The following is a 14,683-nucleotide window of genomic DNA, read 5'->3' on the forward strand; positions in this document are numbered from 1 at the left end:
GTTGTCATTATGTTATAAGGTTGCTATACTATTTTGCAGTGATTTTGTAATTTTGTAAAAAATTACAAATCTTTTTTCTCCATAAAAATATTTACCAAAAAACAGGAGGTCCACACAGTTTTGTTGCAGCCTATATGATACAAGCAGCCTGCCCTTTCCTAACAGCTGACTATGTATTAAAGAAAAGCTGCAAACAAAAACTTGCAATAACAATTCTTGTAAACATGAGGGCAAATAGAGCAAGTCAGATAGATTTGTGCAAAGTTGGAAGCATTACTGGTACAGGGGTGACACCATCCGAATTGCTTTTGTGGAGTCCTAGTATGGGGACAACTGAGTGAAGGGCACCTTCTGTGCTGTAGCCAATCTTGGCGGGTGAAAGAAACAATGCTATGAGTCATAGAAATGTACAGCATGGAAACAGAGCCTTTGGTCCAACCCGTCCATGCCAACCAGATATCCCAACCCAATCTAGTCCCACCTGCCAGCACACGGCCCATATCCCTCCAAACCCTTCCTATTCATATACCCATCCAAATGCCTCTTAAATGTTGCAACTGTACCAGACTCCAACACTTCCTCTGGCAGCTCATTCCATACATGTACCATCGTCTGTGTGAAAAAGTTACCCCTTAGGTCTCTTTTATATCTTTCCCCTCTCACCCTAAACCTAAGCCCTCTAGTTCTGGACTCCCCGACCCCAGGGAAAAGACTTTGTCTATTTATCCTATCCATGCCCCTCATAATTTTGTAAACCTCTAAGGTCACCCCTTAGCCTCCGACACTTCAGAGAAAACAGCCCCACCCTGTTCAGCCTCTCCTTATAGCTCAAATCCTCCAACCCTTGCAACATCCTTGTAAATCATTTCTGATCCCTTTCAAGTTTCACAACATATTTCCAATAGGAAGGAGACCAGGATTGCATGCAATATTCCAACAATGGCCTAACCAAAGTCCTGTACAGCCACAACATGACCTCCTAACTCCTGTACTCAATACTCTGACCAATAAAGGAAAGCATACCAAACGCCTTCCTCACTATCCTATCTAGCTGCGACTCCACTTTCAAGGAGCTATGAACCTGCACTCCAAGGTCTCTTTGTTCAGTAACACTCCCTAGGACCTTACCATTAAGTGTCTCAGTCCTGCTAAGATTTGCTTTCCCAAAATGCAGCACCTCGCATTTATCTAAATTAAACTCCATCTGCCACTCCTTAGCCCATTGGCCCATTTGATCAAGGTCTTGTTGTAATCTGAGGTAACCTTCTTCGCTGTCCATTACATCTCCAATTTTGATGTAATCTGCAAACTTACTAACTGTACCTCTTATGCTCCCATCCAAATCATTTATGTAAATGACAAAAAGTAGAGGACCCAGCACCGATCCTTGTGGTACTCCACTGGTCACAGGTCTCCAGTCTGATAAACAACCCTTCACCACCCTCTGTCTTCTACATTTGAGCCAGTTCTGTATCCAAATGGCTAGTTCTCCTTGTATTCCATGAGATGTAATTAGTATCGCTTGGGGAACCTTGTCAAACGCCTTACTGAAGTCCATATAGATCACATCTACCGCTCTGCCCTCATCAATCTTCTTTGTTACTTCTTCAAAAAATTCAATCAAGTTAGTGAGACATGATTTCCCACAGGTTGCATAGACAGCTAGGAATCATCCACAGAATTAAGTGGGAACAGCTGGCCAGCAAGATCAATTTCAGGAGGTGGCACCCAAACTCAGCAGCAATTCCTTCAATCAATGAATGCATCTTCTTCCCTTCCCATCACCATTTCACGTTGTTCAAACCACACACACACCCATCATTTACCCAGCAATATCCTGATGTTCAGAATTCAAGGCTAACACCTAAATATTCTGTCTCACCTGTACAAGTTTACCACACATACTCACCCCTCATTGCTTTCACATACTTCCAGTAATTCAATTATGGCCGACATGACAAAATACAGGAGAAAGTGAGGACTGCAGATGCTGGGGATCAGAGCTTAAAAATGTGTTGCTGGAAAAGCGCAGCAGGTCAGGCAGCATCAAAGGAGAAGGAAAATCGACGTTTGGGGCAGAGTTCCTGAAGAAGGGCTTATGACAAAATACAGTTCTACACAACCACTGACATTATATCCTCTCCCTTGCAGGACAAGGTGTTACACTATGGAATTGAGCAGAACAAAATCTATGAAGAACAATATCACTTGCCTTTCCTAATCTCTAGGGAGATGCTTTCAGCATTGTGGCACTAGTTGAAAAGAGGCCTACAGCATCCAAACTTAGAGAACACTGCCTTGCTCACCTTCTAACTTCCAAAATATTCCCAACTTGGCAGCTGTGCTGTTCCAGCAATAAAGTTTCAGACTTGGCAGAATAAGCAAACTAATAAGCAAAAATGGACCTCGAGCTTCCCACCCACATCTCCCTCAGTTTTATTTCATTCCTTCCAAATTAAAACATTCCTTCCAAATCTATTACTGCTACCTCACTCCTTCAACCCTTATCAAACCTACTTCTACATCAAAACTACCTCTGAATAAATGTCAAAATAGTAATGTATTCAGAAGAATGACTCCCTGCCGTCGAGACTCCATGAAAGATTAAAATATTAAAAAGGTCCTCACCAATCATCTCCCAGGACCTGAATAGATTACTGAACACCAAACAGTTTCCCCAATTAGAATGTCTTGCTGAATACCCATTAACAGGGCCACTATTCCCTTAACTAACAAAATAGTGCTTCCGTGAAATTGCATGAATGCATGAAACTCACAGCAGCAAGTAGTATATAAACCTCACAACCCAGCAGCAGTAGTCAGTTTAATATCCTTTAAGTACGTGTATAATTTCTAACTTATTTAGAACAGAGAGGCAGAGTAAGTTTACTAACATTTACTAACTTAAAAGATAAAAGGACTAACACCTCTTGATTATGCAAGCATACCGGACAGACACTTTCAATCCTATCAATAATAGCAACCAGCTCTTAGCAAATGTTTAAACCATCTCGTGTCTCCCCAGGACAGAAGTCACCCAAACCTTTGTGTACAATAGATAAAACAGTGTAACACCATAGTGATAGAAGTTTAGTACATGTAAGAACCGCGCATAAAGAGGCTACTCTCAGAGCTGTACTTCGGGATTCTCTCGTCACCTGAACTTGTGCTACTGCGATTGCTGAATAAAGAGGCTATTTTCACCATTCACTGATTTTGGTCGTTACTTGAACATGATCCCTTCCTGAAGAAGGGCCTGTGCCCGAAACGTCGAATCTCCTGTTCCCTGGATGCTGCCTGACCTGCTGTGCTGTTCCAGCAATAAAGTTTCAACTTTGATCTCCAGCATCTGCAGACCTCACTTTCTCCTCCATGATCCCTCATTGTCTTACAAACTCCAGGAGAGAAAACCAGAGTAGCTGTATAGCAGCAATAAAGATAAAAGATAATGTTCATTGCCTGCAGCTCAATAAATGTGTCGTCCAGACCCTTTAAAAGTTTCAATACCTGGAACTACAGGGCACTTGAAGTCAGTTAAGTTTCTGTAAATGAATATTGCAAAATTTGTAGAAACCAGACAGCCAGGGTAGACAATCAAACTGGGAACCAGATTCATGGTTCTCTGGACTATCAGCCACGATAACAGTATAAAGTTTGAGTTATTTGCAATTCTATCTCCAAACGTGCACTCCCTATTACTTACTAACACTTTCCGATAGGAAAGGTTTCAAATATTACGTTGACAGGCCGACAAGGGGAGAGGCCATTCTAGACTTAGTGCTCGGAAACGAGCCGGGGAAGGTATTAGATCTTGTGGTGGGAGAGCATTTTGGTGATAGTGACCAGAACTGCCTCACATTCTACATAGCTATGGAGAAGGAGAGGATTAGGCAAAATGGGAGGATATTTAATTGGGCAAGAGGAAACTATGATGCGATTAGACATGAGTCAGGAAGCATGGACTGGGAGCAATTGTTCCATGGTAAAGGCACTATAGACATGTGGAGACTGTTTGAGGAACACTCGCTGCGAGTGATGAATAAATATGTCCCTCTGAGACAGGCAAGAAGGGGTAAGAAAGGAACCTTGGATGACGAGAGCGGTGGAGCTTCTCGTCAAAAGGAAGAAAGTAGCTTACATAAGGTGGAGGAAGCTAGGGTCAAGCTCAGCTCTAGAGGATTACAGGCAGGCGAGGAAGGAGCTCAAAAATGGTCTGAGGAGAGCCAGAAGGGGGCATGAGAAAGGCTTGGCAGAACGGATTAGGGAGAACACAAAGGCATTTTACAATTATGTGAGAAATAAGAGAATTGTCAAAGAAACAGTAGGGCTGATCAGGGATAGCATAGGGAACTTGTATGTGGAGTCTGAGGTGGTAGGGGAAGCCCTAAATGAGTTTTTTGCTTCTGTCTTTATGAAAGAAATTAAATTTGTAGTGAATTAAACCTTAGAAAAGCAGGCGTACATGCTAGAATGGATAGAGATAGAGGAAGCTGATGTGCTGAAAATTTTGTCAAACATTAAGATTGACAAGTCGCCAGGCCCGGACCAGATTTATCCTCGGCTGCTTTGGGAAACGAGAAATGCAATTGCTTCGCCACTTGCGAAGATCTTTGCATCCTCGCTCTCCACTGGAGTCGTACCTGAGGACTGGAGACAGGCAAGTGTAATTCCTCTCTTCAAGAAAGGAAATAGGGAAATCCCCGGCAATTACAGACCAGTCAATCTCACGTCTGTCGTCTGCAAGGTATTAGAAAGGATTCTGAGGGATAGGATTTATGACCATCTGGAAGAGCATGGCTTGATTAAATGCAGTCAACACGGCTTTGTGAGGGGCAGGTCATGTCTCACAAACCTTATCGAGTTCTTTGAGGATGTGACTAGAAAAGTTGATGAGGATCGAGCTGTGGATGTGGTGTATATGGACTTCAGCAAGGCATTTGATAAGGTTCCCCATAGTAGGCTCATTCAGAAGGTCAGGAGGAAATGGGATACAGGGGAACTTAGCTGTCTGGATACAGAATTGGCTGGCCACCAGAAGACAGCGAGTGGTAGTAGAAAACAAATATTCTGCCTGGAAGTCAGTGCTGAGTGGTGTTCCACAGGGCTCTGTCCTTGGGCCTCTACTGTTTGTAATTTTTATTAATGACTTGAGGGGATTGAAGGATGGGTCAGCAAGTTTGCAGACGACACAAAGGTTGGAGGTGTCGTTGACAGTATAGAGGGCTGTTGTAGGCTGCAGCGGGACATTGACAGAATGCAGAAATGGGCTGAGAGCTGGCAGATGGAGTTCAACCTGGATAAATGTGAGGTGATGCATTTTGGAAGGTCGAATTTGAAAGCTAAGTACAGGATTAAGGATACGATTCTTGGCAGTGTGGAGGAACAGAGGGATCTTGGTGTGCAGGTACATAGATCCCTTAAAATGGCCACCCAAGTGGACAGGGTTGTTAAGAAAGCATATGGTGTTTTGGTTTTCATTAACAGGGGGATTGAGTTTAAGAGTCGGGAGATCTTGTTGCAGCTCTATAAAACTTTGGTTAGACCGCACTTGGAATACTGCGTCCAGTTCTGGTTGCCCTATTATAGAAAAGATGTGGATGCTTTGGAGAGGGTTCAGAGGAGGTTTACTAGGCTGCCTGGACTGGAGGGCTTATCTTATGAAGAGAGGTTGACTGAGCTCGGACTTTTTTCATTGGAGAACAGGAGGAGGAGAGGGGACCTAATTGAGGTATACAAGATAATGAGAGGCATAGATAGAGTCGATAGCCAGAGATGATTTCCCAGGGCAGAAATGGCTAACACGAGGGGTCATAGTTTTAAGCTAGTTGGAGGAAAGTATAGAGGGGATGTCAGAGGTGGTTCTTTACACAGAGAATTGGGAGAGCATGGAATGCGTTGCCAGCAGCAGTTGTGGAAGCAAGGTCATTGGGGACATTTAAGAGACTGCTAGACATGCATATGGTCACAGAAATTTGAGGGTGCATACATGAGGATCAATGGTCGGCACAACATCGTGGGCTGAAGGGCCTGTTCTGTGCTGTACTGTTCTATGTTCTATTTAACTTACCTACAGTCAGGTAACTGGCCTTTGAAATATTGTTACTTGTTGTTTCACACATCATTTCTCAAGACCATAGTACACAGAGGCTGTCAGGACCTGAATGTTCCAAATTGGAATTCTGGAGTGAAATCTACTGCTCCTGAGACTGGGAAGTAAGACAGGCAAGAGAACTTAATTGAGAAGGAGGCAGAAAAACCAGATTCTAAATGAAGGCAGATAGTCTTAAAAGGTGGGGTCTGTCTACTTATGATGTGGTTGTGGGGAGTTCAACTGAGGGCCCTAGATAAAGGAGGTAATAGTGACACAGTATGAAGGGGGAGTGGGATCCAATACGGTGACAAATGCAGGGTAATGTTTGGGTACTGGCTGATTTCATGGGAATGTCACAGAAATGGAGAAAGCAGATGGAGTGGAGAAATCAGGGCAAGAGAAGGTGTGGGCACAATAAAGGGTGTTGGGACAAAGAGGAAAGAAGGCACATGGAGGATGATGGTTATAGGGCCAAAGATAATAAGGAGAGGTTTTAGAGTGATACAGGGAAGAGGAATGTTTTTTGGTGAGGTCACTGTTGAGTGAGAAATTTGATGGAAGACAAAGGGAAACTAGAAGGTGATGGTGCATATTTGATAGATAACACACCATTTTTCACTATTATTCAAGAGGGCATTGGGTAATCGTTAAGATAAAAACAATGTGCAATAGTATGGGAAAAAGCAGGAGATTCGTACTAGGTAATGATAGTCATTAAAGGAGCTAGTGAGGCATTATGGATTAAATGGCCTCATAACAACTCAGGAAGCCTGATTGGAAAGGAACATTATTTTTCATTTAACACCAAAAGAGATCCATCCAATGTGGCAAACATAGGTCAGTCCTAGTCTGGGACAAAAAAAAAAAAGAGTTCTGCGGAGTCCCTCCTGTGCCTGTTTTTTGGATGTAGGTTTGCTCGCTGAGCTGGAAGGTTCATTTCCAGACGTTTTGTTATCCTACTAGGTAACATCTTAGTGGGCCTCAGGCAAAGCAATGCTGAAAATTCCTGCTTTCTATTTATATGTTTGGGTTGGTGATGTTATTTCCTGTGGTGAGGTCACTTCCTGTTCCTTTTCTCAGTGGGTGGTAGATGGAGTCTGCTTTTTCTCTTTTTTAATCCATTTGTTCAGGGATGTTTTTAACCCCCTCAGAACAGATGGGGTTTGAACCCAGGCCTCCTGGCTTACGAGTAGGAACACTACCACTGTGCCACAAGAGCCTTCTGGGTTTGCTTTCTAATATGTTTTTCTAATCAACCTGTTCAGAGATGTTATTACACACTTCTGGAGCAGGGGGACTTGAATCCCAGATCCCCTGGCTCAGGGGCAGATACACTACCATTGCACAAGGGCCCCATTACGTGTAGAATATCCATGTAGCCAATTAGATATTTACATGCAAAGCCCATTAACGGCAATGCAAATCATCAAAAGTGAGAGGGAGGTAGGGAGAAGAGAAAGGGACTGAATCAAAATGGATTAGGAGGGGAGATAAAGCACTGTAATCCCTGCACTGGGTCTGCTTTGCCTTTTTTCTAAACTTCTCGAAGTGCTATCACACACGACAAAATAACTTTCCAACTACTGAAATCACCATGACTTTTTTCTTTTTTTCATTTAACTAGCACCAGTAATCACCTGTGTAGCCAATTGAATACTTACAAGCAATGAGCATCAAGAATGAGGGGGAAGTTAGAGAGAGGGAGAGGGAAAGGGGTAAATCAAAATAGAGTTGGACTGGGATTGCTTTATTTCTTTTCATATCTAGATATTTTCTAACCAACCTGTCCAGAGACATGATTACATACCTCTAGAACAGGTGGGACTTGTGCCTAGGTGTCCCAGCCCAGAGGCAGAAACACTACCACAATACCATGAGAGTCTCGGGGCCTACTTCATCTTTTCCTCTCTTCTTTCACCCAGAAGTGTTATCACACACAACCAAGTGACCTCCCACCCACCAAAATCACCATGACTCTTTTTTGGCTGAATCTTTTGTAAAACTACTATACATCGCCAGTTAAAACACCTCTGTAACCAATTAAAAGTTTACATGCAAAGCCATTATGGACAATACAAGCTATCAAAAGTGAAGGGGGGATAGGGAGAGAGGGGAGGGCCTAAATCAAAACAGAATTGGACTGGGTCGGTTTTGTTTTTTTTCACATCTGGATATTTTCTTATTGATCTGTTCAGAGAGATGTTATTACACACCTCTGAACCAGGTAGGACTTGAACCCCAGTATCTCAGTCCAGGGGTAGGGACACTACCACTGTGCTACAAGAGGGCCCTTGGGTTTGCATTACTTTTATTTTGGACCCAAAGGGTCGGCTTTATCTGACTTTTCCAATCACCCTGTTGAAAAATGTTATTACTCACCTCTGGAACAGGTGGGACCAAGTCAACAAGCCTCTTGGTCTAGGAATAGGAACTATGTCTAAGAGCCCCCGGATCCGATTCATTTTTTTTTTCAAAATATCTTCGTGCTGGTGACACAGATGGAGACTCCAAAGGGGGAGTGTTCGTTCTCATACAGTCTTTTGAGAGTACTTAGAGTAACATGTTACCTGGATCATCCTTCAAGCTCAAGCTGGAGTTGTTGTGGCTCACAGTCAATTCAGCCAGCTTTGCGTACAAGTTTTCTCTGCGTGATATAGGATATGTCAACTCATAACCCCACAGCTATGGATTGAGTTGTCGGTTTATGACTGAGACTACTGAAGTGGCCCATTCAGCAATAGGTACTGCGTCTATGATGCCACATGCCTCTAGACATTCCAGTTCAGCCTGTACTTTGGCACATAGGCACAGAACCAACGGTGCCTTGAGGCATTTAGGGTTGACCTCTGGGTCTACACAGATCTTGGCCCTGGCACCTTTTATCTTTGGTGAGGCCCTCTTGAAGCATTCGGGATTGACAGCAATCCTCTGATAGTCATAGCCAAGATAGTTCAGTGGGCTGAGGGATGTCTACATGGGTGAAGATACATTCTCCTTAGCATGACCTGCTGGAGAGATGAGGGAGTTGCTAGTGGATGGGAAATGGAAAAGCAGAGCATCCTTGGAGTGATCGGAGATTAAGCTCCTGAGGTGACTTGCTGGCACTCCTCTTCTCTGGCTGTGAGCCAATAGCACTTTCCTGACTTTTGGAAGAGAAGGGCAATTCGAGGGAGCTTGAGGTCCCTCGACTCCCTCTCACCTATGTCTAGCAGGTACAAACATATATCCAACAGAAACCTCATCCTCTGCTCCAACTAGACCCTCCATGGCAGATGCCACTCTCTCAAGGGAGGAAGCCAAATGTTTAATTGCTGGAACCAGTACTTATAACGTGGACAGACTCCTCAGCCTTGGCTCGAGTCAGCACTTGGGCTTCTGGCATCTTTGACCGATATTCCCTTTCCGGTCTCTATATCTTTATCAGGGTTCTCACAGCCAAATCCATATGCTTGGAGACTGCATGGAGGTCAGCAGGGCCTTGATCTCCAGTAATTGTCCAATGTAGAGACATAAGCTCTCATATCCTCTGTCAGCTGCAGTTACATGTCTGTGACGATCTACCAGACTGTGACACTAAGCCTAAGATAGAATGTGACTGCACTGAGGTGAATGGCAGTGCTGGTGCAGGTGAGTGATGACTCCTGTAATCGTCTCTAAAGGGGAGGATTGGGGTCAGGGGGGATGGAAAGACAGGGGACAGAGGTGAAAATTAATATATCATGGAGATTTTCCACTGTGATCCCCTCCAATTGTCAGCATTCTTCTACTACAGATGGACAAACAGAATGATTGAGAATCATCCCAATGGCTATAACCAGTGTATAAGTATCTATGTCTATGACAGCTCCCTTCACTAGGTGTCTGATTTCAACTCTGCCCATCAACTGCTACAGCTTTCAGATAATAAGGTGGTTTCCACACATTCAATCCATGTTTTATCTGGTGTTGAGAATGCTGTCTGACAGCCTTCTTCACTTCCACGTTCATAATGCTTGGTGCAGTTAGTGTCATTTTGCAGCCACTTACTCTTGGAGAGCACAGCAGCTTGTTCCCATCCCTCCAGTACTGCACCCAAATTTTGAAATAGGCCAAATTGGCTCTACATTTGAAAGTCTGAAAAACGTTTGGCTTAGCAAGAAACTGGCAATTATCTGCAGCTGTTGTCCTTCCAAGTGCTAGACGTCATGAAGGCTATTGTTGAAGGAGGCTTGAGAGTTGCTGCTGTGCATCCGGAAAAAGTACAGACTGACAACTGTGTGTCAGTGCGGAGACAGTGAATGTTTAAGTCGGTGGTTGAATGATGTGGGCCTCTTTGATCTGGATATAGTTAGCTTTTTGAGTGTTGTTAGTGCTGCACCTATCAAGGTAAGTGATAAGTCTTCCATCATGTTCCTGGCTTGTGCTTTGTAAAGGTTTTATGGAGTCAGAAGGCAAGTCACTTGTCATGGAATTTCCAGACCCTGATCTGTTCTTATAACCCTAATATTGATATTGCTGTTAAATTTCTGGTCAATGCTAATCTTCACTATGTTCATGATGATTGGGGAGCTCAGCAATGAAAATTTTGTTGAATGGGAGGGGAAAATGGTTAGATCCTATCTTGGTAGAAATGGTCATTGCTGAGCACTGGTATAACGTGAATACCACTTGCTATTTATCAGTTCAAGGTGGTCTTGCTACATATGGACACAGACTGCTTCAATATCTGCAGAATAATAAAATGGTATTTAAGACTGTGCAATCATCTGCAAATATCCTCACTTTATGATGGTTGGAAGATCAATGGTTAGCACTGCTGCCTCACAGCGCCAGAGACCCAGGTTCAATTCCTGCCTCAGGTGACTGTGTGGAGTTTACACACTCTCCCCGTGTCTATGTGGGTTTCCTCCCACAGTCCAAAAATGTGCAGGTTAGGTGAATTGGCCATGCTAAATTGCCCATAGTGTTAGGCGAAGGGGTAAATGTAGGGGAATGGGTGTGGGTGGGTCGCCCTTCGGCAGGTCGGTGTGGTCTTGCTGGGCCGAAGGGTCTGTTTCCACACTAAGTAATCTAATCTAAAAGCAGAAGATACTTAGACATAGGATGCTGCACTGTGGAACTCCTGCAGCAAAGTCTTTGGGTTGAACTTTCCTTTTGCTCCAGGTATCACAGAGTTTTAACAGTGCACACGGTGGATATTCACCCCATCATGTCTGTACTGGCTCTTCAAATGAGCATCTCATCTACTGCCATTAGATTAGATTCCCTACAGTGTGGAAACAGGCCCTTCGGCCCAACCAGTTCACGCCGACCCTCCGAAGATTAATCCACCCAGACCCATTTCCCTCTGAATAATGCACCTAACACTATGGGCAATTTAGCATGGCCAATTCACCTGACCTGCACATCTTTGGATTGTGGGTTGAAACCGGAGCACCCGGAGGAAACCCACGCAGACACGGGGAGAATGTGCAAACTCCACACAGACAGTTGCCCGAGGCTGGAATCGAACCTGGGACCCTGGTGCTGTGAGGCAGAAGTGCTAACTACTGAGCCACTGTGCTGCCTTAAAACACACAACACCGGGTTATGGTCCAGGAGGTTGATTTGAAACTATCATTTATCTATGACCCTAGACATGACACCTTTTGAAATCCTATCTAATTTCTATTTGAATGCCTTCTTAGAAAGTGCCTCCACCACAGTCTCAGGTAGTGCACTCCAAATCTTATCCATTCATTTTGTGAAAAATATTTTCCTCATCATCATTTTTGCTTCTTGTAATGGTTGCTTTAAAATCTGTACCCTCTCATTTTCAATAACTTCACAGGCAGAAAAAATTTTCTGCATGCTCTTTTTCAATCTGCTCATGATTTTTGAATACTTCTATCATAGAGTCATACAGATGTACAGCACGGAAACAAATCCTTCAGTGCAAATCGTCCATGCTGACCAGATATCCCAACTTAATCTAGTCCCATTTGCCAGCACCCGGCCCATTTCCCTCTAAACCCTTTGTATTCATACACCCATTCAGATGCCTTTTAAATGTTGTAATTGTACCAGCCTCCACCACTTCCTCTGGCAGCTCATTCCATACATGCACCACTGTGTGAAAAAGTTGCCCCTTAGGTCTCTTAAATATTTCCCCTCTCACCGTAATCCTATGCCTTCTAGTTCTGGACTACCCTACCACAGGGAAAAAACCTTGTCTATTTACCCTATCCATGCCCCTCATCATTTTATAAATCTTTATAAGGTCACCCCTCAGCCTCCGACCTCTCCTTACAGCTCAAATCCTCCAATCGTAGCAACATCCTTGAAAATCTTTTCTGAACTCTTTCAAGTTTCACAACATCATTCCAATAAGAAGGAGACCAGAATTGCATGCAATATTCCAAAAGTGGTCACAGGCCTCCAGTCTGAAAAACTACCCTCCACCTTCAAGCCAGTTCTGTATCCAAATGGCTCGTTCTCCTTGTATTCCATGAGATCTAACCTTGCGAACCAGTCTCTCATGAGGAACCTTGTTGAATGCCTTGCTGAAGTTCATATAGATCATGTCTCCTGCTCTGCCCCCATCAATCCTTTGTTACTTCAAAAAACTCAATCAAGTTCGTGAGACCCGATTTCCCACGCACAAGGCCATGTTGACTATCCCTAATCAATCCTTGCCTTTCCAAACACATGTACATCCTGTCCCTCAGAATTACCACCATCGACATCAGGCTCACTGGTCTATAGTTCCCTGGTCTTTTCTTACTGCCCTTCTTAAACAGAGGCACCACGTTAGCCAACCTCCAGTCTTCTGGCACCCCACCTGTGACTATCTCAGCAAGGGGCTCAACAATCACTTCCTTAGCTTCCCAAACAGTTCCAGGGTACACCTGATCAGTCTTGGGGATTTATCCACTTTTATGCGTTTCAAGACATTCAGCACTTCCTCCTCTGTAATATGGACATTTTTCAAGATGTCAATCAGATCTCCTCTCAGTCTTCTCTTCTCCAAGAAACACAGAACAACTTCACCAACCTCAGTAACTGAAATTCTTTATCCCTGGAATGATTCTTGCAAAACCCTTTAACTCACTCTCTAATGCATTCATGTCCTTCCCAAAGTACATTCCCTAGAAATGAATGCAGTACTCCAGCTGAGGATGAAATTGTGTCTTATAATTCCAAATATGTTTTCTTACACACTGACAGCAAGATTGTCAATTTAGCACATACAGATGAATCTCTGCCAGCACCTAAATATCCACAGCCTTGGAGAATGCCACATGAATCTCACAGATGGTGGCTTGCGATGTACCCTGCTGCTAGGGAAGATAATCAGTGCTGCTGGAAGCAACATCATGATTACTTTCACACTGACTAATTCAAAGAGTGTGGAATTTTGTAACTGAATCTAGGAAGAGATAAAAGCTTTTTGGCAAATCTGAAGAATAAAACAAAACATTGAATGTTATTCATTCGAGGATGATAGAAAATGAATGAGCTGACTTGTTGCTTTTAAAATTAGGGAGGGATGGGAAGATGTTTAGCTTGAATACAGAAAGATTGGCTGTGGGATAACAGTTTTTAATTAAAAGATATGTTATGCCTTTATGTTTGGAACCGTAATAAATCATAGGTAAGCTTGAACATATTGCTTTTTGATCAGTTATCTTGAGATTTTCTACTGACATTTACTCACAATTCGAAACTGGCTGGAGTTACCCTTGAAAAGTTGTCCACAATCTTTCTTTGACAGGAACTTTTTAATCTAAGGAGACGTTAATGCAATACTCAAGGATGTACCATTACCTGAAAACATTTATGGTTTTTGCAGATAAAGGTTCTGTGAATCTTTCCATGGATTCCTCTTTATCATCAAAGTATTCCTCATAAATATTGATAGCATTGTTCTGTTTGATGCAGTGCTCCATTAACTGCAAAAACAGAAAAGAACAGTCAATATACAAGTTTCATTAGGCAAGGAGATGCACATTACTTTGTTGCTTATCAAGGTTCCAGATGACCTACTGCTCTTGTTACCCTTCAGCTTGCCCTTCCACCAACTTTGTGGGCCAACATTTTTAAAACCTATATATGCATGAACATATCTGAAAGAGCACATCATGAGTCACTCTACTCTTGCAAAATCTTGCTCATCAATGCAAAAAAGTAAAGGCTAGCCCAACTAGTTTGTGCTGATGCTATTCTATTACTCTTAAATGTTGAAAGATATATGATTTCAGTAGAGACCAATAATATTTTTGAAATCAAAATTGCAGATATTTACTAAGAGAATGCAGTTACAAGGTTCATTGTTGAAATTAAAATATTTTACAACACAGAGATCAATCACGAAAGTCAATTAAATCTAAAATAGTCAATTTGTTAAAGATATTGAAAATACAATGAACAGCTACTTACTTTTTAAACCAAAAACTTAACCCAAATTTCCTTCCACATTCATTTGAATTGCACCCAAAAAATTCAGTCAGTAATTTATTAGAATTGAAAGACTAACCACTTTGTTTGAGAACCATTTGAGATTCACATATAGGTTAACATATCCTGGCTCTTCCACTTATTTCTGGCAAGGTGTTTCCTTCAAATCTCCTCCTT

General features: G+C 42.8%; 1 protein-coding gene across 1 annotated transcript in view; it reads right to left on the reverse strand.

Annotated features, from left to right (window-relative positions):
- dnai2b (dynein, axonemal, intermediate chain 2b) overlaps window positions 1–14,683 on the reverse strand; it is a 69,930-nt gene that overhangs the window by 47,804 nt on the left and 7,443 nt on the right. The window contains exon 4 of the mRNA XM_043714737.2: window positions 13,877–14,001. Coding sequence (XP_043570672.2) covers window positions 13,877–14,001 — 125 coding nt within the window. The remainder of the gene's footprint in view (window positions 1–13,876; window positions 14,002–14,683) is intronic.

This window comes from Chiloscyllium plagiosum, unplaced genomic scaffold, assembly GCF_037043375.1.
Source record: "Chiloscyllium plagiosum isolate Xiang-an unplaced genomic scaffold, Cpla_swu_hap1 HiC_scaffold_25, whole genome shotgun sequence".
In the NCBI taxonomy this organism is placed as follows: domain Eukaryota; kingdom Metazoa; phylum Chordata; class Chondrichthyes; order Orectolobiformes; family Hemiscylliidae; genus Chiloscyllium; species Chiloscyllium plagiosum.